The sequence below is a fragment of the Podarcis pityusensis genome (genome assembly GCF_964106645.2).
Source record: "Podarcis pityusensis genome assembly, chromosome: 16".
NCBI lineage: Eukaryota > Metazoa > Chordata > Lepidosauria > Squamata > Lacertidae > Podarcis > Podarcis pityusensis.
In genome coordinates this window covers 1061846-1085970 of record NC_138041.1, presented here as the reverse complement: position 1 = coordinate 1085970, position 24125 = coordinate 1061846, and the positions used below count along the sequence as shown (strand labels likewise).

Sequence of the window (24125 nt, the reverse complement as noted above, 5' to 3'; positions counted from 1 at the left end):
ATGGATCCAAACTACAAGAAAGAAGATTCCACCTAAACATTAGGAAGAACTTCCTGACAGTAAGAGCTGTTTGACAGTGGAATTTGCTGCCAAGGAGTGTGGTGGAGTCTCCTTCTTTGGAGGTCTTTAAGCAGAGGCTGGACAACCATATGTCAGGAGTGCTCTGATGGGGTTTCCTGCTTGGCAGGGGGTTGGACTCGATGGCCCTTGTGGTCTCTTCCAACTCTATGATTCTATGATTCTATGAACTTGCCAGAACTCAGTTCTGACACCTCTCAGGTGGGTGCCATTGCCATTCTAAGAGAACGAGAGAGGTGTTCCAGCACCTTTTCCTAGAAACACAGAACTGCCTATCATGATTATAATTGTTGAGTTTTCCTTAAATTCATTAGACTTACTGTATAATGCACACACTGTATCATAAGCGTCACTCTTAAACATAACTATCAAAACTATATCCTACCCTACCCACTGGATCACCGAAGAATGGATGCTTTTGAATTCTGGCTCCAAGACTTTGGCCACCTCATGAGAAGAGAAGACTCCCTGGAAAAGACCCTGATGTTGGGAAAGATGGAGGGCACAAGGAGAAGGGGACGACAGAGGACGAGATGGTGGGACAGTGTTCTCAAAGCTACCAGCATGAGTTTGACCAAACTGCGGGAGGCAGTGGAAGACAGGAGGGCCTGGCGTGGTCTGGTCCATGGGGTCACGAAGAGGCGGACACGACTAAACGACTAAACAACAACAACACCCACTGGAAGTCCTTCAGGAAGACCAAGAATGCTACAGTGATAAAAGCGCTATAGTTAAAAATAGAAACACATTCAAATGTCAGAGAAGAAAATGGCATTTGATCGCAGCTTATTGCACATGACATCAGGCAGGAGGTCCATTGTGTCCCACAGTGTACTCTGCTTGACAGTTGCTGAAATGCTTCTAGGAGAACCGCAGGCAGATCAGGAAGCCTTCCATATGACTGGATGGTCCCCCAACCCACGACCAGTGCTTGGACCTAGTCTAGGAATTCCCCAGCAAATCAAAGTGAAAATGTGATGAACCAAATGTGAGTTTATAAAAAGGAGAAATGAAGCAATCCCAAAAATGAACTGATACGATTTGCACAGTCCCAATTAATAGAACCTCCAAGAAGAGTATTTTGGAATCTTTTGAGCAGACAGGAGCCTTGTGGGTTGTCTGCGAATTTGTGCTTGCAGGCAGGAGATGGCACCGTCCATCACATTAAATATTCACATTGAACTTCCTTGTATTGTATTGCATTGTACTGCATTGCAATTTAAATTATATCCAGTGCAAATTGTAATGCAACAAAGTGCAATATAAGAAATAAGGGAAGTAGTAAAAATCGAATTAAAAACAGTCCGTGGCATGGTACTCTGCAAAAATCAGAAAGAGGTCTGCCAAGACCCCTCAGGAGTTTTCACGTGGTCTGTGGGGTGGAGTCACTGGTTTCGTCTGGCTCCGAAGGTGGACATGCTAAATAGCCATTTTGAGAGGCACTTGGCGAAGTTACCACTTCCTGCAATTCAGTTGTGTTGGATGTGGAATTCTTGCGGCAGAAAACCTGCAGGCAAAGGAAGAAACAGGGCTGTTGATTAAGTTGATGGTGAGGATCTTTAGGTGGGACTTAAGAGGATCTAGTTTGCTGGGCCTGGCACCAGCTCCTAAAACAGAATTGAGCCCACCTAAACCCAGGCACAACTGGCGTCTTGGGCATCATGCTACAAAGGAGCTCCATCAACCAGACAGGAGGAATCTCAGCACACAATACAACACACACACACACACACACACACACACACACACACACACACCCAGTGGGTGGCAGGTGCGGCAGCACTTTTCCTCCCCCCACTGATAGAGGGACATGCTCCTGACTTCCAGACTTCCTGAAAATAACCCAGGAATATTCACTAATGGGTTTAAATGTGGAAACCTCGAAACTTGTGGGTTGTTTATCAGCCAAAAGCCTCCCATTTTGGCAGGCAGAACAAAGAACACACCTCCTTCACACACACCCTTCTTTTTAAAAGCAGTTTTGTAAAGAGGATTCAAATCTTCGTGGAGTTCCAACCTTATTCGGAAATACTTGAGAGAAAGCACTAGAGGAAGCATTACAGTTGGCACCCAACTGTGCCTTTGGCCTTGCGGATGTAAAAACTGTGGCACGTAAAATGAAACACATCATTTGGAGGAACTGCCCAGATTCTGCCGCTCAGGATAAACAAAGAGGAAGGGAAAACAATAAGCGGCAACCCAAATTCGGATGAGAGGGGCCGAAGAATAACACACACACATTCCTACCGTTTGAAATCTGGATGTTAATGCTTCCCACTTCCAATAGATGAGGAGTCCGAGAGCAACGAGAGCAACGAGAGCAACAACGATCCCAAAAATACTCCCAAAAATAATCCAAAAATTATTCAGATTTGCACCTGCAATAATAAGCAAAAATTCTCCCTTGAGGGCGACAGCAACAACCACGGAGGGCATCAGAAAAGATAGTGAACTGATTTCAGCTTTTCTCCAGGCAGAATGAGAGTTGGGCTGTCACAAAACCTTAATTTGCTTTTCTAGCTGAGCAAATGCAGTATATACCACACAGCTGCCTGGACTGCCGAACACTCCATCCCAATTTTGCAGTTTTGGAATACAGGAAGCCAAAGTCCAGTTTTCAGGGAACCAACTTAACGGCTCATTACTCAAACTGAATACAGTCATATCTCGGGTTAAAACCCCCTGCTTGGCAGGGGGTTGGACTCGGTGGCCCTTGTGGTCTCTTCCAACTCTATGATTCTATGAAATATGCTTCAGGTTGAGTGTTTTCAAGTTACGCTCCGCGGCGACCTGGAAGTAACGGAGCACATTACTTTCGGGTTTTGCTGCTCGCGCATGCGCACTCAAAATGACATCACGCACATGCGCAGAAGCGGCAAAATGCGACACGCGCAGTCACATATTACGGTCTACTCGCATCCAGAGGTAGCACTGCACAGTGCTTTAAGGGATAAGCATCATTTCATTTCAACTTAGTTAATACACTTGCAGAGGAGGTGACATGATAGAATTGCAGAACTGGCAGGGAGCCCCAGGGCTCATCTAGTCCAGCCCCCAGCAATGCAGGAATCCCAGCTCAAGAATCCATCCAAATTGCCATCAAATCGCCAAGGTGGGTCTCATATCACCCATCCCTCTGCTCTTCTCCAGGCGAAACATCCCCAACTCCCTCAACCTTCCTCATAAGGCTTGGTTTTCAGGCCCTTGGTCATCTTGCTTGCCCTCCTTAAATGAATGAAAAACTTATGCTGTTTTTGCACCAGGGCTTTCCAGAACTACTTCTTCTTATTATTATTATTAATTTATTGTTAATATTTTTTATTATTTATTTATTTATACATACATAACCCCACCCATCTGGCTGGGTTTCCCCGGACACTCTGGGTGGCTTCCAACAAAATATTAAAATACATTAAAAGCTTCCCTGAACAGGGCTGCCTTCAGGTGTCTTCTAAAAGTCTGGTAGTTGTTGTTCTCTTTGACATCTGATGGGAGGGCGTTCCACAGGGAGGGTGCCACTACCAATTAGCTAATCAGGCCCCATTAGCTACAGTTGTGCTTCAGATTAAGAACAGTTTCAGGTTAAGAAGGGAGCTCCGGAACGAATTAAGTACTTAACCCGAGGTACCACTGTAAATAAACAAAGTATTGTCCCAGATAGGGCCTGGGTGGGGGCAGCGAGAAATAAAGTGGTGGCAATAGATGGTGAAACATCCGGGGACCCTGTGTGTTCACCGCACACCTGCCAACACGTGCCCCCATGGTGCTTGCTTCATCCCTCCCTGTGAGAAAGAGAAGAGGAAGGCTGGTTTTGACTTCTAAAGACCTACGTGGTTAGATCCAGGTTACCCAAAATATTGTATCTCCCTTTACAGAGCTGGTCGGGTGCCAAGGCCCTCAGATGAGCACCTCCTCTTGGTCCCAACACCATCAGTGTGCTGGTCCCGTGGGGCAACCAAGAGGCGAGGTCCGAGTCCAGTCCGAGGTTGAAGGTGCAATATGGAGGCAGTCCATAAAACCTGGAGCTGGGTGCAGGGCACGGAGTCAGGTGAGGGCAGGAACGCAGGACAGGGTTCAGGCAGGAACTAGCAACCTACAAAGTTGCTCCCGCAATCTGGGACCGGGCTGACTGGCCTTTATCTCCTCTGAGGCCTAGGGCGGTCCTGGCCCACAGGTGACTCGCCTCTCCTGGCCTTAAGGCGAGCACTCCTGCTGAGAGAACTAAGTTCCCTCCGCCTCTCTGCCCTGAGCCTCTGCAGCTCAGGAGAGGCTTACCGGACCCAGAGGCAACCTCACCTTCCCCTGACGGGGCTGAGAGTGGAGCACCTGCAGGCAATGGGTCCTCCATCACCTCAGGAGCCAGAGCAGACTCAGCTGGTGCCTGCACCTGAGGATCCAGCACAGGTGAGGACCCTTCAGGCTCAAACCCCAGCCCCGGCTCAGCTGGTTCTGGAGGCGGGGACTCCTGTGCAGGCTGGGATTCCTCAGGTTCAGCCTCCAAGTCCGAATCCCAGGCCATCACAATCAGAGCTGGTGGTGACCTGTGAAGAGGTTTGACTGGCTCCCTCTCTGGTTGGCAGACTAAGACCTTCCAGTTCAGACAGGCCTTTGGAAACTAAGGCGCAGGCACTGCTTGACTGCTGGGCTGATATCAGGGAAAACTGCAGTTTTAATTGCTCGGGTCTTTTTTGTCAAAAAAAATGTTATTTATACTTTTCAGATTTATACATTTCACTGATTTTACAATCATTTTGATCCTCTCACAACAGTTAACTGATGTCTCTTTTAAACTTTTCTTATACGGTTATATGGTTTTGTTGCTGTAAATCGCTTTGATATGTTTTTTATGGCCCAGCAGTATACAAATATTTTGACAAATAAAACAAACTTGGAGAAAGGCAGAATACAAACACATTAAATAAAGAAAGGCTAATGGGGAAATGGGGAAATGGGCCAGGGGTTCCTTACCTTCAGCTGGGCAGAGGCTGAGGAGGTTGATGGAAATGTTCTTCTGAGCCACCGGATTGCTCACCAGGCAGGTGATGTTGGCATCCGAGGTGTTGCGATGCCAGAACAGATAGAGATCTTCCCCGTTGTCAGAGAGTTGGTGCCAGTCCGGGCTCTCGTCTAGGGCTCTGAGGGGATTCCCTCTTTTCCAGGAGACACGGAAGTCTCCCTTTCCTGATGCCTGGTACCGCAGGGTTACATTACAGCCCTCAGCCGTGTTGGAGATCAGTTTATGGGTGACCTGCGGCTCCCGCACTGGCTCTGTTAGAAATGAATTTTTAAAAATATTTTACTGTTTGTATGCCTGACTGCGTTACCCCAGCCACTCTGGGAGGCTTCCAACAGAATATAAAAACACAGTAAAACACCAAACGTTAAAATCTTCCCAATACAAGGCAGCCTTCAGATGTCTTCTAAAAGTTGTGTAGTTCTTTATCCCTTTGACATCTGATGGGACGGTGTTCCACAGGGAAGGTGCCACCACCAAGAAGGCCCTCTGCCTGGTTCCCTGTAATCTCATTTCTCGCAGGGAGGGAACCGCCAGGAGACCCTCAGAGCTGGACCTCAGTGTCCAGGCTGGACAATGGGGATGGAGACGCCCCTTCAGGTATACTGGACCAAGGCTGTTTAGGGATTTAAAGGTAAGCAGCAACATTTGGAATTGTGTTTTACTTGATGCCTCTGGTGTTTCACTGGCTAGGGGTTTTTTTTTTTGGGGGGGGGGGTGCTGGCTCCTTCCTCATCACCACTTCCACATCCATCAGATGGGCTTGATGAAAGAAGAGTGTCAGTTGCTGGAAACCACAGGAAGGAAGACTTGTTCCCGGGTTCTGCTTGTGGGCTTCCCATGATGGGCATCTGGTCGGCCACAGTAGAGACAGGAGGCTGGACTAGATAGGTCCCCTTTGGCCTGGTCCAGCAGATCCTTCCTATGTTCTTATGCATGTACAGCGACGCATTCTGCAGCCTAGGGGCCACCACCAAGCAGGCCCTCTCTCCATCCCCCTCCCTAGGCCACCCTCCCCAAATTTTTGAGGATGGCAGGACTACCAAGAGGGTCCCGACTGCCGATCTCAACACCTGGAAGAGTCTGTAAGGAAGGAGGTGGTTTTTCCCCTAGGCAGGTGAAAGTGAACAGGACTGAATTTCTCCCACATCCTTACAGTGTGCAATGGTGAAACAAGTACATACCATAGACAGTGAGGTTGAATGTGTGTGATTCTGTCACTCCTGTGGAAAACGTCACATGAGCCGTGTAGTTCCCACTGTCCTTCACCACCAAATTGCTTATCTTCAGCGTGGTGCCATCAACCATTTCCAGACGCTGCCCCAAACTGTCGTTCATATTCCACCGCTTCCATTTCCCATCGCTGAATCGCCCAAGGTCATTTGCCTCGCCTTGTCGAGGGTGGAATATCCATTTAACAATGGACACGGTATTGGCCGAGGTTATATGTACAGAAAGCAAGGCAGATTCTCCCAAGATCCTGTTCAGCTGAATCGTAGGAGTCTTCGGTTCCCGACTGCTTACAAGGCCTAAGTGTTTTTCAGGAAGGGAAAAATAAGTAAAAGGAGAAAGGGAGAAAGTGAAGGGGGGAGCGCCAAATATTGATGCTTCTTTTATATCAGGTAGAGCAGGATATCATAATATTGTTGCGTGTTTGCCAGATGGTGTGAATGACTCCTTGAGTCCTTTCCAGTTCTCGGGTCCTGTACACAGTGAGTGTTACAATGCAATAGACGTTGGGACACAACATACAGATGGCAGATTGGAAGAGGCTATGGAAAATAGATTTGAAATTTAAGGCATGTTGTACGCTGAAAGAAAATTATATGAAAATGATGTATCGGTGGTATTTGACTCCTACTAAGTTAGCAAAAATGTATAGAACAAGAACCAATATCTGCTGGAAGTATAAAGAAAAGGAAGGAACATATTATCATATGTGGTGGAAGTGCAAGATAACAGAAACTTTCTGGGAGATGATATATAATGAAATGAAAAAAATGTTTAAAGTAACTTTTGCTTTAAAAAAAAACCCAGAAGCTTTTCTAGGAATTACATGTACCGAGATCACAAAGGACCAGAAAAGGCTTTTTATGTATGCGACAACAGCCGCACGGACTTTACTAGCCCAGAGATGGAAGGAAGAAACAATGTAGACAGGGAAGAATGGCAAACCAAGTTGATGGACTATGCTGAAATGGCAAAATTGACTGGGAAGCTCAGAAACCAAAAGGACAAGAACTTTAATAAAAGAATGGGGGGAAATTATAATATATCTACGAGACCATTGTAAACAGACGAAAGCATTAGCAGGATTTTAACCACACTTGTAAAGTAACAAAAATTATGGATAATTTAGAGGGACAAAATGTTTAGGTAATGAATTGATATGCAGATATAAATTAATTAAGTTGATGGTGAGGATCCTTGGGTGAGACTTAAGAGGATCTAGTGTGCTGGGCCTGGCACCAGCTCCTAAAACAGAATTGAGCCCACCTAAACCCAGGCACAACTGGCGTCCTGGGCATGGTGCTACAAAGGAGCTCCATCAACCAGACAGGAGGAATCTCAGCACACAATACAACACACACACACACACACACACCCAGTGGGTGGCAGGTGGGGCAGCACTTTTCCTCCCCCCACTGGTAGAGGGACATGCTCCTCTGCTGGAAATCCTTAAGCCTCAGACTTCCTGAAGATAACCCAGGAATATTCACTAATGGGTTTAAATGTGGAAACCTCGAAACTTGTGGGTTGTTTATCTCTCAGGTGGGTGCCATTGCCATTCTAAGAGAACGAGAGAAGTGTTTTGGCACCTTTTCCTAGAAATACAGCACTGCCTATCACCATTATAAAGACTGAGTTTTCCTTAAATTCATTAGACGTACTGTATAATGCACAAATTGCATCATAAGCGTCACTCTTAAACATAACTATCAAAACTATATCCTACCCTACCCACTGGATCACCGAAGAATGGATGCTTGTAAATTCTGGTGCTGGAGGAGACTCCAGTGTGGTGTAGTGGTTAAGAGCGGTAGTCTCGTAATCTGGGGAACCGGGTTTGAGTCTCCGCTCCTCCACATGCAGCTGCTGGGTGACCTTGGGCCAGTCATACTTCTTTGAAGTCTCTCAGCCCCACTCACCTCACAGAGTGTTTGTTGTGGTGGAGGAAGGGAAAGGAGAATGTTAGCCGCTTTGAGACTCCTTAAAGGGAGTGAAAGGCGGGATATCAAATCCAAACTCTTCTTCTTCTTCTTCTTCTTCTTGAGAGTCCCATGGACTGCAAGAAGATCCAACCTCTCCATTCTGAAGGAAATCAGCCCTGAGTGCTCCCTGGAAGGACAGATCCTGAAGCTGAGGCTCCAAGACTTTGGCCACCTCATGAGAAGAGAAGACTCCCAGTGTACTCTGCATGACAGTTGCTGAAATGCTTCTAGGAGAACCGCAGGCAGATCAGGAAGCCTGGATGACTGGATGGTCCCCCAACCCACAACCAGTGCTTGGACCTAGTCTAGGAATTCCCCAGCAAATCAAAGTGAAAATGTGATGAACCAAATGTGAGTTTATAAAAAGGAGAAATGAAGCAATCCCAAAAATGAACTGATATGATTTGCACAGTCCCAATTAATAGAACCTCCAAGAACAGTATTTTGGAATCTTCTGAGCAGACAGGAGCCCTGTGGGTTATCTGTGAATTTGTGCTTGCAGGCAGGAGATGGCACCGTCCATCACATTAAATATTCACATTGAACTTTTAAAAATTTTACTGTTCCATTTATTCCTTGTATTGCATTGTACTGCATTGCAATTTAAATTATATTCAGACCATATGTTAATACACTCTCCACAGTACAGTGGTAAAATGCCATCAACAGGTCCTTTGAGAGATTGTTTTTTCTGGAGGATTCTCCTCTTTTCCAGGCTAAACACACCCAGTTCCTTCAACCGTTCCTCATAAGGCTCGGTTTCCAGACCCTTCACCCTCTTGGTCTCTCTCCTCTGCATGTGCTCCAGATTGCCAACATCCTTCTTAAACTGTGGTGCCCTTGAATTGGACAAGGTATTCCGGGTGTGCTCTGACCAAGGCAGAATAGAGTGGGACTATGACTTCCCTTAAAAAGCAGAGACATCACCTTGCCAACAAAGGTCTGTATAGTTCAAGCTCTGGTTTTCCCAGTTGTGATGTATGGAAGTGAGAGCTGGACCATAAAGAAGGCTGATCGCCGAAGAATTGATGCTTTTGAATTCTGGTGCTGGAGGAGACTCTTGAGAGTCCCATGGACTGCAAGAAGATCCAACCTCTCCATTCTGAAGGAAATCAGCCCTGAGTGCTCACTGGAAGGACAGATCCTGAAGCTGAGGCTCCAAGACTTTGGCCACCTCATGAGAAGAGAAAAGACCCTGATGTTGGGAAAGCTGGAGGGCACAAGGAGAAGGAGACGACCGAGGACGAGATGGTGGGACAGTGTTCTCGAAGCTACCAACATGAGTTTGACCAAACTGCAGGAGGCAGTGGAAGACAGGAGTGCCTGGCATGCTCTGGTCCAGGGGGTCACGAAGAGGCGGACACAACTAAACGACTAAACAACAACATGACTGCCCTTGATGTGGTATATTTAGCATTGTTTTGGGTACAGACTGGCAGAATTTCTCCAGGCTTTTGATTGGGGTCGCCCCTATCAACCCTCCCTGGCAATGCCATCAGACCTGAGCGACAGACCTTCTATTGCAATTGGAGGACTTACCAAAGAGAAGGTTGATGACTATTCCAAAGTGACGTAAAAACTTGAATCTTCTGCCATCCATGCTTGGCCCATCAGAAGGCGATTGCACACGATTTTGGTATCTGCAGATCGGAACTTGGGAGTCTGGCTCAGAGATTCACGTCTTCAGTCCCTCTAGGAGCAAGCACCTATCTGAAAAGAGAAGAAATCCTAAATGTAGGGGGTGTAAATCTCTCTCCATTCTAGTTTCCCCAGGAAAGCCCCGGCCTAGACACCACTCTCCCCGTTCACCAAGTCTGCCTGGAATTCAGTCTGGAGAATACAGGTATTTCTTCTAATGCTAACTGTATGGAGGATGGCTAATGTAGCTCCATGACACGCACTCTGCCCATGCTCAAAGGGACTGCACCTGTCCCATGGCTTAACCCCAGCACGGGGAACTTGTCCTAGCCCCACCAAAGGCTACATTCGTTCTGGTTCATGCTGTTGTTCTCCCACATACATTCCCCAGAATGAATCTGAATAACTTCTTATAAGCAAGTTAGGCATCATTTAGGGTTCCTTTTCGGGCCGACCAGGAGAATCATGAAACAGAGATGATTGAAATCTGGGTCTCTCGTCGTTGGAGTTCCGTTGGGATCGCACCAGCACAAGTATACATAGTCATTCTCACGGACTTATTTCGGGAATACCTGGACTGTTTGGCTTCAAAATAGTGAGCTGCGTCTGTCATTGTTATTGAATTTTTTGCATTGCACATATTATTTATGATTCCATGTAGTAGGAGTTGAAATCTCCTACATTATTGTGAACGAATTTTCGCAAGCCATCTATAGAGTTGTTTAGTTCGTGATTCACCTCTCCGTATTCCTTGGGTGTGATAGTTGATGTTATGTACTGAGTTGAATAGGATCCAAAAGGCAGCAGTCTGCTTGGTCCTAGAGCAATAGGATCCAGAATGCAGCAGTCTGATTGGTCCTAGAACAATAGGATCCAGAACGCTGCAGACTGATTGGTCCTAGAACAATAGGACCCAGAATGCAGCAGTGATTGGTCCTAGAACAATAGGATCCAGAATGCAGCAGTCTGATTGGTCCACAGGAGCCACCCAATCCAGCTCCAGGTGGAAGGGAATCTGCAACCTGATTGGCCTACAGGAGAATCCCGGAATTAGCCAATCACGTGGGGCCCATTGTGTAAATAAGGAATATAAAGCAGACATCCTGGGGGAACTTCCATTCCTCCTCACCACTAAAGAGCATGAAATACACTCTTGACTCTGAGCATAGTTCAGTTGAGATTCCTGCATTGCAGGGGGTTGACCCACAGGACTCCTTCCAACTTTGCAGTTCTATGATTCAATGGAGGGGGGGGGGAGTCCGGATAAGCAAGGGTGTCAATGACTTTGACCAGCTTTCCTCGTTTTGAAGTTGAAAAGTGGGGCAGGGCCAGCTCCCTAATTAGGCAGAGTCAAGAAACCTGCCTGGGTGACAAGCTGCCCCAGGTCAGGGCTGGCAGCACAGTGCACCCCCTGTTCACCAGCACTCCAGGCGCTGCTCCTGGACTCCTCTACTTGCCCCTGGCCTGCCCCCTTGCTTCCTTGGGGTGGTCCAGGCGCGAGTAGAGAAACCCACCCATGACTTGAAATTACAAAAGGTACCAGGCAGGGTTGTCCATTATTTATTATTATTTATTATTTATAAAATATTTATAAAATGCATATTAGAGATTAAGTTGGAAAACCATTAGTCGAGGATGAGGGAAGTTCCAGCTAATATAGCCAACTGTTTTTTATTTTATTTGTAAAATTGACGTTATGATGGAAATATTTGTAAAAACCAATTAAAAATATTATAAGAGAGGGGGGGAACCACCCACCCCTGCTGCCCTCCATGAGCAGCTGTTGGGAGTGCTGGTTGTTAAGTTGTGGGTGAACATATCAGACGACACAGCGATTCTTCAAACAGCTCTTGTTTATTCACAGGCCAGGGCAGAACTGAACTGAAGGGCTCAGTCAGCCTGATTATATCGAGCTCCAGTACCACGTTACTGTAACAACTTTCTAAAACTATCCAATCACTGAACGTCACTTTCGATCCTTCATTTGCATAACTATCTACAGTATCCCCCTGCTGGCCCTGGGTGAGAACTTCAGTACATAATACTGGTGGTGCCTGCGATGGGGGGGGGGGAGCTTGGAGGTGGTGGCAAATGTAAAAGATGCCACACAGCACCACAAAAGGAAGCTAGCCTTATACCAGAAGCTCCGCTCTTGTCAAAAGCTGCACAGAAGGCTGGTATTTTCCCATTTCAATGAGCTGAGCTACCGGATGATGAAACTGGGGGGGGGGGGGAGACCAGCTGGGAATAGGAGAAGAAACGTCCCACACTGATGTTGGGTGGAAAAATATTTTTTTTAAAAAAATTGTCCAGTAGCACTTTAGAGACCAACTAAGTTTGTTCTTGGCATAAGTTTTTATGTGCATGCACACTTCTTGAGAGATGTCACTGTTTCACTGACCTTGGGTGGCGTGATATAAATGGTCCTGCAAACAGCCAAGAATAGACTGGAGCTGTTGCAATGAGAGGGAAACCCCCGAGTGTAAACACAATACCACTCTGCTGCCACTCTGCCCTCCAGCACTCTGCCTTCCAAGTTTCCTGCAACTCTCATTCAGAGGAACTGCTGGCTGCATCCCCAGACTGAAGAGGCAGAGAGAATATAGCTCTCTTGCCTAGTTGCCATCCACAGCCCTCTCCTCCTCCATGAATTTGCCTAAACCCCTTTTAGTAATAATAATAATAATAATAATGTTTTATTTATACCCCACCCTCCCCGGCCAAGACCGGTCTCAGGGTGGCAAACACCGAATATTAATCCAGTAAAAAACATTCCAAACAAAACACCAAACAAACAGTTGATTAAGTTTTAGCGCCATCACAGCCACATGCAAGAGGGAGCTCCCTAGTTTAACTCTGCGCTGCATCAAGAAGGATCGGGTTTTTAAAATATATGTCTTTTTTTTTTCCACGTTCAACTTCACTGGCTGTGTCGTTCCCCCCTCCCGTCCCCCCCAGTTCTAGTATCAGGAGAGAGGGAGGGAGGAAAACTTCTCTGCCCATAAAACCTCACCAACGCCCCAAGGTGGCTAAATCGGGAGAGCGAGACTCAAGGCAAAACGATTTCCTGCACTGCAGGGAGTTGCATGAGCCTTTTCTCCAAACTGCACAAAAAAAAAAAATCCTTCCAGTAGCACCTTAGACAACAACTGAGTTTGTTCTTGGTATGAGCTTTCGTGTGCATGCACACTTCTTCAGATACACTGAAACAGAAGTCACCAGACCCTTATAGAGAGAGAGAGTGTATCTGAAGAAGTGTGCATCATAGCTGTCAACTTTTCCCTTTTCTTGCGAGGAATCCTATTAGGAGTAAGGGAACTTCCCTTGAGAAAAGCGAAACGTTGACAGTTTCGCTGGTCTCTAAGGTGCTACAGGAATCTATCTATCTATCTATCTATCTATCTATCCACCCAACATCAGTGTGTGACGTTCCTTGCAAACTTTCTTCGCAGCCGAGGCGCTACGATCTTACCTTTGCGGATCGGAGACCCCCGCTCTCTGCCTCTGCACGGGGAAGAAGGGAGAGAGAGAGAGGAGAAAAAAGCGCAAGTGCAAGAATGGGAAACCCGGCGTGGTGTGCCGGAGCGAAAGTTTGCTTTTCCAAGGCACATGACTCATGTGCAGAGAGAAAAGGGACGGGCAAGAAAGGGAAGGCGGCGGCCAATGAGCCGCGCGCTTCTGCGGCTCCTGATCCGTCAAACCAATGGGAGGCAGGACCATGAGTCATGCCGGCTGGATTTGGCCCCAACGCGAGCATGTTTTGGAGACAGCCTTGCGCGCTCCGAGGCAAGGCTGTCCATGGGCGGAGCTCCCCCTGCGAGGACCGGGGGGGGGAGTTATCTTTTGGGGGGGGGAATATTTCTCGCGCGCCTGCGTCACCGAGTCAGAAAGGGGATCGCCCCGCAATGTGCAAAACGACCCCCCATCCCTCCGGAAAAAGAGACCCGGGGCAACTCGCCCCAAAAGTTCTGCCTGGGACGAGGCTCCCCACCCGCAGTCCATTTCCTGCGCCCCTGAGTTCTTTGGGGCTCCCCCCCATTCATTGTTTTGTTGGGGGGGGGGTTAACAGCTGCAAAGATTTTCCCCCTTGGGGAATATGGCAACCCTAATCTAGTCCAAGCGCCTTGTAAAGGACTGGGGGGGGTGGCGAGATGATGGAGGAGGAGGGGGGATGGCGGGGGGCGCCCCTTCTTCCAGAGAAGAGGAAGGCAGGATTGAGGGAGGTCACGGCTCAGAGAAGGAAGGAATGGAAAAGAACCCAAAATGCTCCCCGGCTGCTCTCCAGTCCTTAGGGGATTCCGGGACCCCCGCTAGGTCGGAGGCTTTCAAGAAAAGAGGCAAGACCCAGGCGAAACCTGAAGCCAAGCGGCGAAGATGCCGTGCCTTGATTTGCAAGCAAAGCTGCCCCAGCAGGGTCCGCACTCCTTGCAAAGAGACGAGTCAGACCCCTCCTCACTTTTATCAGTGCCCCATTTCCAGTTCCCCCTCCCACCAGCATTTCTGCAGCGTCAGAAGGGAGGATCAGCTCGGAGAAGGAAGGAAGGAAGGAATGGAACTTTCTTTGCCTCCGCCCTCGGCCAGATCCCCGCAAGCCCAGGAAGCAGAGCTGCCCACTTTTCCCTTTTCTTGCGAGGAATCCTACTCGCAATAAGGGGATTTCCGTTTAAAGGGGGGGAAACGTTGGCAGCTGTGCCGAGGAAGCATTTGCACAGAACTTGGCCCAACCCTATGGGATTCTCCTCGTTTCACGGCTTAAGCCTGGAGAAGGCGCCTCCTCTTTGATGCCTTACTGTATTTTAATACTTTGTTGGATGCTGCCCAGAGTGGCTGGGAAGCCCAGCCAGGTGGGCGGGGTATAAATAATAATAATAATAATTATTATTATTATTCCATCTGAGAAGGCCCCCCTAGGAACAAGCGCAGGCAGGAGCCCGGCTGGGAGTAGGGCGGGGCTTGCTGGAGGAACGTGGACCATAGAGGCTCCATGAGATAGAGCGTCCAACCCCCCAAGGCCGCAGCTTCCGTTTCGGACCGGAAGTTTGTGTGATTTCCTTTCCTCACACAAAATCCCTTCTCTCTGCGATACTGAGGCGGTTCGTTCTCGCTCCTCCTTCTCCCCCCTCCCCAGGGATATGACGTATCTCTATGTCCGCTTCTCCGAGAAGGGAGGGAGGGAGCCGAAGGGGCCCCATCGAAGCACAGCGGACCGACGGGGCAAAGTGCGCATGCTCTGCCTTTCCTTCGGAGCCGGTTACGACTGCGCAGGCGCGGGGGGCGCTTGGCTCGTTCCATTCGCCGGACGGAGGCGGCCCTCGGGCGTGAGGAGGGTTGCCAACTGATCCGCCCAGCCTCGGCTCCTCTGCGCTCTCTCAGAAGCCGCCTTGTTCTGTTTTGCAGCCCATCGATTCAGAATTTGCCCGTGTGGTTTCCTGAAACGTTTCCCTACAAGGCAGCTCAGTTGCAACAGAAAGAGACATGGCCATTAGAAAGAAAAACCCCAAAATAATAAATATATAGAATTTTCATAAGCAAAATCGATTGCCGGGCGTCATCAGCCACCCGGCAGACCTTCGTGGAGGCTCCACCAAGAACGCTGAGTTCCAGCTGCCATAAAACCCCCTTTCAATAAAGGAGAGCGGCTTCTGCCAGACCCTGTATTTACTCATTCATGGAGCGTAAAAGCATAGCTGTCAACTTTCAGATTTGAAAATAAGGGATCAGCAGCCTCTCCTGTCCCGGGGACAGTCTACGGGATATCTAACAATGCGGGATAGCAGCGGGAAACGGCACTGGAATAAGGGAATTTCCCGCAAAAAAGGAGGTTGACAGCTATGCGTAAAAGCCCCTGGATCCAGCCAGTGCCCCACCTAGTCAATTCCCAAGAAGCAAGGAATCGAGATAGAGGTTCCATGAGGACGTCAGAAGAGTCTGGCTGCTGGATCAGGCCAAAGGGCGAGCCCAGCCTCCAGACGGCCAACCAGCAACTGGCATTCAGAAGCACATCTGCCTCCTGACAGTGGAGGCAAAGCAGAGCCCCTGGTACTGGCGGCCATTGCTGCCTCCTGCGGTAGAGAAATCCACAAGTCAGCTATGCCGGCCGCGAACAATGACTTCCTTGGATTTTTCCTGCAGGGATTTGTTTTTAATGTTGCTTTTAATGTGCCATTTTTATTGTGATTATCTGTGTTTTTAACAGAACATGCATTGATTGATGATGATGATGATGATAATTTATTATTTCTACCCTGCCCATCTGGCTGAGTTTCGCCAGCCAATCTGGGCAGCTTTCAACAGAACATTAAAAACAGAATAAAACTTCAAACATTGAAAACTTCCCTAAACAGGGCGGCCTTCAGATGTCTTCTAAAAGTTGGATAGTAGTTTATTTTCTTGACATCTGATGGGAGATAGAGACATATATACAGTGGACACTCGGGTTGCGAACGTGATCCGTGCAGGAGGCACATTTGCAACGCACGCACGGGTCACAATTTGGCACTTCTGCGCATGCACAAAGAGCAATTTAGCACTTCTGCACTTGTACTGAAACCCAGAAGTAAGCCGTTCCGGTACTTCCGGGTATGGTGCAGTGCGCAACCTGAAGCATCTGTAACCCGAAGTATGACTGTACATACATATACATACATAGTTTTAATTCTGTTAATGCTTGTTTTATTTTATTTTTCTGCCCCATATGTTTTCAGCTGTTCTTATGTTATCTGTAGGCTGCCCTGAGTCAGGGGAAAAGCAGGTTATATTTGTTAGTATTATTTTTTATTATTTCTTACCTTTGCACACTCCCTTCCACCTCTTCCTCCAGCCACACTTGGTTTCTTCTCCTGCTGCTGCTGCTGCCCATCCTCCTCCTCTCCCTCTCCTGGGAAGCAGCTGCTGCCCCTCGCTGAAGCCACCAGGGGCTCCCTCCACCTTCGCTCCCTGAGTGGGCAGCTCCACAGGGGCCTCCCTGACTCCCGTTTCCCCCGCAGATGGTCAAACGGCTGAGTGAGCTCACGGGGTGCCACCATGTGGTTGACGTGGGCGCTGGCCAGGTAAGTAAGGAGGGAGGAGGCCTCAGGTTCCTCTTCCTTTTCAGAGTCTCGCAAAGCCTGCTTTATTTACAGTGTCTTCTTTATTTACAGTGTCTTCTCCCCCCTTTCCCCCAGGGCCACCTCTCTCGCTTCCTGGCCTTCGGCCTGGGCCTCTCCGTCACCGCCATCGAGGGAGACCCCCGGCTGGTCGCCCAGGCTGCCAAGTTCGACCAGGAGCTGGTGCAGGCGCTGAGGAAAGAGGGGGCCAAGCGAGGAGGGCAGGTGAGGAGGCGGAACATCAGGGGTGGGGAGGGGATGTGGTGTGTTGCAGAGGGTCCTGGCTTCCTGAGGAGGGGGTGGGGGCCACTCCCTCTGGTCCAAGCCAAGGCAGGCAGCTTCCTCAGGCACTTGGTGGATTCCCACACGGCAGGGGGTTGACTAGATGACTCTTGGGGGTCCCTTCCAGCTTCTGTGAGCCACACGCCCTCCACTTAATGCCCTCTCCTTTTCCTTCAACCTCCATGGATCCCCCGGCCAGAATCCCTGGAGCTGAGCCTTCTAGGCCTCTATCTTGAACGCAAGCTCATCTGCGGTTCCTGCATTGCAGGGGGTTAGACTAGATGGCCCTTAGGGTCTCTTTCAACACTGCAGTTCTATCATTCTATGGCATGGGTAGGCAAACTAAGGCCCGGGGGCCGGATCCGGCCCAATCGCCTTCTAAATCCAGCCCACAGACGGTCCGGGAATCAGCGTGTTTTTACATGAGTAGAATGTGTCCTTTTATTTAAAATGCATCTCTGGGTTATTTGTGGGGCATAGGAATTCATTCTTTTTTCTCCCCCCCCCCCAAAAAAAAATATAGTCCGCCCCCCACAAGGTCTGAGGGACAGTGGACCGGCCCCCTGCTGAAAAAGTTTGCTGACCCTTATTCTATGGAGTGGTTTGTGGGGGGGCTGTACATGAATGTATATTTAAGCGAGGGTTGTCAATGACTTTGACCAGCTTTCCTTATTTTGAAGTTGAATAGTGTGGCAGGGCCAGCTCCCTGATTAGGCAGAGTGAAGAAACTGCCACCACTGCTCACCAGCAGATGTCCATGGATAGCTGGGGGGGGGGAGGCACTGCTCTCCTTGCCCCTGGGCTGCCCTCTTGCACCTTCTCACCCTCTTTGGGGTTTTTCCAGGGGCAAGTAGAGAAACACACACACACTGGTTTAAACAATACCAGTTTCATGTTTGCAAAGACAACATTTAATATCTAGGCACATTAACACCATGAGACTTTTCTAAATTAGTGTCATTAAACAACAACAAAATATACCATGAGGTATCAATAGACATAGACAGGTGAGAGCAGTGCTTTTTTCTGGGGTATGCACACCCCTAAACATTTTGTGAATCTATTTTTGGCCTCATTGAGGAGCAATATTTCAATATGAGTAGTGGATGAGAGTACCCCTAAACATTTTTAAAGAAAAAAAGTACTGGATGGGAGTCATTGAACCTGACCCTGTGGAGAAAAGTCAATGCTCTTAAAATGAACATAATACCTAGTTTATATCTTAAGAGGAATTCCAATTCACATACCGAGCAAATACTTTCTCAAAATTAAATCTTTGTTTAGAAAATGCCTTTGGGGCTCTTCAGTTCCAAGAATATCTATGCAAAAAATGCAGATACCGATAAAAGGAGGAGGATTTTGGATCCCAGACTTAGAAATGTATCACCAAGTATATTTGCCGTCAGGTAGACAATCCTGGAGACCCATAACTGAAAACAACTGTCCAAATTGGGCTGCTTTGGAATATTCCTATGTAGCACCTCTAGAAAGATGGGTAGCACTTGGGTCTAAATACATACATTAATACTCAAGATGCTATTGAAACAATAACATCAGTTAGAATGATACCACATGTCCAAAAAATATAAATTTGACCTTTTCTCCCACAATAAAATGCCTTTGTGGGAAACCTGTCTTTAAAATCAGGAAAGAAATGGTAATATGGGAGAGATGGATGAATTTCGGTATATTAACATTAGACCAGTCACCTAAGATCTTAGAGCCTTCTATCTCATCACTGGAGGAGTTTTTCTGCAATCTTGTGCTTCCTTCACCTGTTACTTCCAAGCAGTTAGATTGCCTACATAATCCTGCAATGACTCCAAACAATCTTTTAAACACCTCCTTTAAACACCTCCAAGCAGATAGACTGTCCACATGATCCCGCAACGACTTTAAATACTCCCTTGTCAGGAGACAAATCGCTGTTGGATATGACCTCCAGCCCAGATGGCCTCTCTCCCTACCCTGACCCTCATCGTAAATCTTTATGTGATATAGTACAATCAGCGGAGCTGAGGACTTTTGCAGAAATATTGCCTCCACTTGGCTGACGAAATAAAGGTGCTATCAGCTCCCATCAATATGCTAGAGGGAAAACTAAATGCCTTCACCAAAACCCCTGTCTCGATTTTGAACCCGTCATTAAATCATCAGGGACCTGATAATTATGAGGCACAGAGCCTAAGTAGGGGGCAGCAGCTAGTAAACCTCCAACTCACCCGTAACAATATATGCTTGAACATCGCTCACTCCTGCTTCCCCTATTATGCCTGGAGAAATCGTAAAGCTGCTGTGATCTCATTGCGAATGTTGACCAGGTCTTACTTGGCCCAGGGTGGTCTCCTATCATTAGAATGGCTGCCAGAGACCCCAAAATTTAAGCGCTTGTTGCTCAAGTTCGACTCTCCCAGGCTTCCTGCACTTTTGAGCAAACTTCAAAATCGTCTCAACTGGTTTGGAATCTTTCCACAAAGATGCTTCTTTAACAATTGTAGGGGCATTATTGGGAAAATCCCAAATTCAGCAAATTTGGTTAGCCGGCCTACAAGGAGGACTGAGGACCGGAATTCGCAGCAACGGACCCTTCCTACGAACCCCTCCCCACGATTTACTAGCCGACCATCTCACCGGCAAGAAGGGACTGCCTTAAGGGGTAGAGCTTTGACGGGTCCAGCTTTGGCCACTATAGATGCTTCTAAAGAATGGCAGACACAAGCCTATGTGGACGCCCCTGCAGCGAAAACGATCTCCAATCCTCAAAATGGCTGCATTCCTTGTGTTGATACCATGACGATGCAAGAGACACTGGGGGATCCAGTAGCCCTTTGGACAAACACTGAGGCAGTGGCAAGGCTAAACAAGCTACTGGAAGCTAACCGAAAAGGATGTCTTTCTTCTGTCTTGCATAGTGCTTTCCCATCAACAAGCCTCGATCCTCAAGGCACGACTCCTGCAACTACAGAGCATATGGCAAACAACGAGTCTATGGACTTGTCGGTTAGCAACACCCCCTCGTATCAAGATTTTCTCTTACAGCGATCTGTAAATTCGCCCCAGCCACTGGCTGCTCCTGTGGCATGTGACAACTTGAACCTGAAGTGCAAACAATCAAAAATCACTGCCTTTTTTCACCCTACTGCCCCTTCACGCAGCGTGCACCCCCATTTGGATTCTCCAGGATTAACCACGCAAGAGAAATCATGACTTGAGGGAAACACAAAGCGGCCTCTTACACTACTATCATGGAATGTGGCTGGTATTAAATCCAAACTGACAGATCCATCATTTGTTGCTTATATAAATGGCAGCCACATCCTCCTATTCCAAGAGTCATGGGCCTGTGAGGACTTCTATCTAACAGGATACAAGGGCTTCTACCTGAATGCCACGCAGAATTCGTTATCACATGGTAGACCGCAAGGAGGCTTGGCTACTCTTGTTTCCTTAGCCATAAATCTTCAGGCCAAAAAAATCGACATCCAGTCGTCACTCATGCTGATTATAAAGTTGCAAACAGCAGAGGAAACAATAGTAGTGATCAATATCTACTTATGTCCAATTTATAAGAGAAATTTGGTTGATCTGAGATGGCAGGAAATCCAAGTGACATTGGAAACGCTTTTTGACAAATACCCCGAAGCCACTTTTCTGTTGGCGGGAGATTTTAATGGACGCCTGTCACACACTGACCAAATCTTATTCTCTAAATTTAGCAAGTACCCTTCTTCACCTCTTATGACTACAGATCTTCTACCAAGGAAATTCAAAGATAACATAGCCACATACGCAAGGTTTCAAATGCAGGCAAACCTTGCTGGCCCTCAATTTCCTTCTGCTAAATGGGGCAATCAGCTCGGACTACCCTGCCGAATTCACCTATTGGTCAGGTTCACGTGCATCCACTATTGATTTTGTATGGATATCTCCTGACCTCACCCCAAAAATATCCAGCTTTAAGGCGGCTTCAAGATTGGAGAGTGATCACTTCCCTCTAGAAATTTCCTTGACTCTGGCTGACGATCTTGTTAAGCACTCCTTTGTGCACCTATCAAATGACCATCTGGAGATAAGACCTACAGCCCTTAAATGGACCTCCAATTCGGCCCAGCAGCTGAACGAACTTCTCTGGTCTGACCAGCTCCAAATAAAAAGGGCTTCCCTTATGCAGGCGGATGAGCCTCTACCAATGTATGACGATTTAGTAGAACTTCTAAAACCAGCACTAGCTCGGCCCCCCACAAAGCATGGTAAACAGTTTTTCCACAAAAAATGGTTCGATGAGGAATGCAAAAACTTCAAGAATCTTCTGTATAATGAATGGTTGGCATACAGAGCATCAAATGACCCCATGCCAAATAACCGTCTTATCACCCTCAGGAGAAGTTATAAAGCCCTACTAAAGGAAAAGAAGCTCGAGGCAGAAAGAAACAATTGGAACAACCTTTTGATAGCTGCAGAGAATAGAAATCCAGCCTCTTTTTGGCAGTTAATTTCCAGATACCTGGGTAGGCCGCTTGCAAGAATAGAACCCCACATCTCAGCGGACACTTGGGAAAGATACTTTGCCGATCTGTATGCAGCTCATGATGCCTGCGGAGATACGGTGGAGCCGGAAGCACTGCCCGATTGGGACCCAGTTACATGCCCTGAAGTTGAAACTCTCATAGATCGATTTAAAGCAGGCAAGGCCCCCAGTGATTACCTTATATCCATTGATGTCATCAAAGCAAATAAAGATTGGTGGATCCCACTTTTAGCAGCACTTTACACGCATATAAACAAAACAGCAAAATTTCCCTTAAGCTGGAGCTCTGCGTTGATTGTATTAATACATAAGAAAGGACCACGTACAGAGCCGAGCAACTTTAGGCCAATCAGCTTGCTAAATGTCATTGGGAAGATTTACTCGGGATACCTGCTAAACAAACTATCGAAATGGATGGAGGACGACAATATCATTGCCGATGAACAGGCGGGCTTTCACCCTGGAAGATCTACCAGAGACCAAATATTAATCTTGAATCGCCTGGCGGAAAAGTATGCCGGCAAAGCCCCAAAGGTTCTTCATGTGGCTTTTATTGACCTTAAGCAGGCATTTGATCGAATCTCTAGAAAGCAGCTATGGACAAAACTGGCCGCTACAAAGATCGATCGCCGTCTCCTTCATCTGATTACCAGCCTCCATACAAACACCTTTCTGAGAATCAGGCTAGACAATAAAGGCCTAGTCCCCAACCCGGTTACCACCACTAGAGGGGTAAGACAGGGTTGTCTATTGGCCCCAGCATTGTTTAATTTTTACATTAACTCACTGGTGACTCACATGGCCAATGATGCTTTCCACCCCCCCAAATTAGCAGGCCGATCTCTGAACGTTCTTCTGTATGCGGATGACGCCGACATTCTTGCCAGATCCCCTATTGGACTGAGGAGAATGTTGCAAGCTCTACATGAATACTGTGATCAGCATGAGCTCCAACCTAACTGTGCTAAGACCAAGATCATGGTCTTCTCTGCCCGACCGAGACTCCATCGTTGGTCGATGAACGGGATCCCCCTAGAGCAGGTTAACTGCTTTAAATATCTGGGACAAGTAATACCGTCAAATAGGTCTTTTCTGGCCCATAGAGACTATATAACAACTAACGCATCTAAAGCAGCCATCCACATTAGATCTCTATATGCTAAGAACCAGGCTCAATCAGTGAAGATAGCTTTGAGACTCTTTCAAATGAAAGTCCTCCCCCTTCTTTTGGTGGGCATCTCTTTAGGCTCCCGTAGGGATTTTTTGAAACTGGATTCTATCCAAACGCGATTCCTTAGAGCCATCCTTAGGATTCCCCCCTCGGTAGTGGGTGCGGTTATGAGATTAGAGGTCGGCTGGCAAGCTCTACGGTATGTGGCCTTGAAGACGAAGCTCTGGCTATGGCTCAAGCTTTGTTTTAAACCAGTGGGTATTGCCCCCTTGATATTGAGGGACAATTTCCAATCATCGTGGGAAAGGGAGGTCATTAATGAGGTTCAATCCTGCGGATTGTCTCTCCTTTACTTCGAGTCTATGACGTACAATCAAGCTAGAGCTGTGATCTCCCGGAGACTGAGTGACATTGCCAGACAAGAGGACATAGCCCAGGTAAAACCAGGGATGTTCCTAGGGGACCAGATTTATCGGACCATACCAGCCCCCTACCTTGCAGAAATCCACTATGTGGAATACCGTAGACTTCTTACAGCGGCTAGATTAAATGTCCTTGACTCTGCGATATTTTGTGCCATGGGGGTGGTTGAGTCCACCGAACACATTCTCTTGACTTGCCCTTCTTATGCAGTGCTTAGACAAAATTTTATAGACCCTCTCCTATGTCAATTCAGCTTCCTACCCGGAGAAAACCAGGTTTTACACTTACTGAATAACGCCACTAGAGCTACACCTTCCTTGGTGGCCAAAATTTCTCTTCTTAGCTTTTAAGTGTCGCAAGACTATAATTGACTGTATTGATATGGGGCTACCTGTTTAGCCCATTTTAGTGTTGGCTAAGTTTTAAAATCTTCCTGGATGTTTTTAACTGTGTATTGACAAAATACACAGTTTTCTGACTGACGGTCGAATAAAAAGGATGATGATGATGACATTAGTTGATAAACGAAGAGGATGAATTTTAAACATAGTCCATCCTAAGAGACAAATACAGATTACCTACAAATGCTCAATGGCAGTATCTCCAGATAAAACACTTGGCAGGAAGTGAGGAGGAATTAAAGAACCTTTTAATGCAGGTAAAAGAGGGGAGTGCAAAATATGGTCTGAAGCTC

At 47.4% G+C, this 24125-nt stretch overlaps 2 protein-coding genes across 2 annotated transcripts in view; one reads left to right on the top strand and one right to left on the bottom strand.

The window, feature by feature from the left end:
• Window positions 1–11061, bottom strand: part of LOC308465796 (T-lymphocyte surface antigen Ly-9-like) — a 31146-nt gene extending 20085 nt beyond the window's left edge. The window contains exons 1-4 of the mRNA XM_080986051.1: window positions 10624–11061; window positions 9844–10014; window positions 6277–6621; window positions 5047–5346 (exon numbers count right to left, since the gene is read on the bottom strand). Coding sequence (XP_080842177.1) covers window positions 5047–5346; window positions 6277–6621; window positions 9844–9904 — 706 coding nt within the window. The 5' untranslated portion in view covers window positions 9905–10014; window positions 10624–11061. The remainder of the gene's footprint in view (window positions 1–5046; window positions 5347–6276; window positions 6622–9843; window positions 10015–10623) is intronic.
• A 3979-nt stretch (window positions 11062–15040) lies between these two features.
• The window catches only part of METTL25B (methyltransferase like 25B), a 29984-nt gene continuing 20899 nt past the window's right edge, over window positions 15041–24125 (top strand). Inside the window, exons 1-2 of the mRNA XM_080986010.1 lie at window positions 15041–16991; window positions 17106–17252. Of these exons, the coding sequence (XP_080842136.1) occupies window positions 16929–16991; window positions 17106–17252 (210 nt within the window). The 5' untranslated portion in view covers window positions 15041–16928. The remainder of the gene's footprint in view (window positions 16992–17105; window positions 17253–24125) is intronic.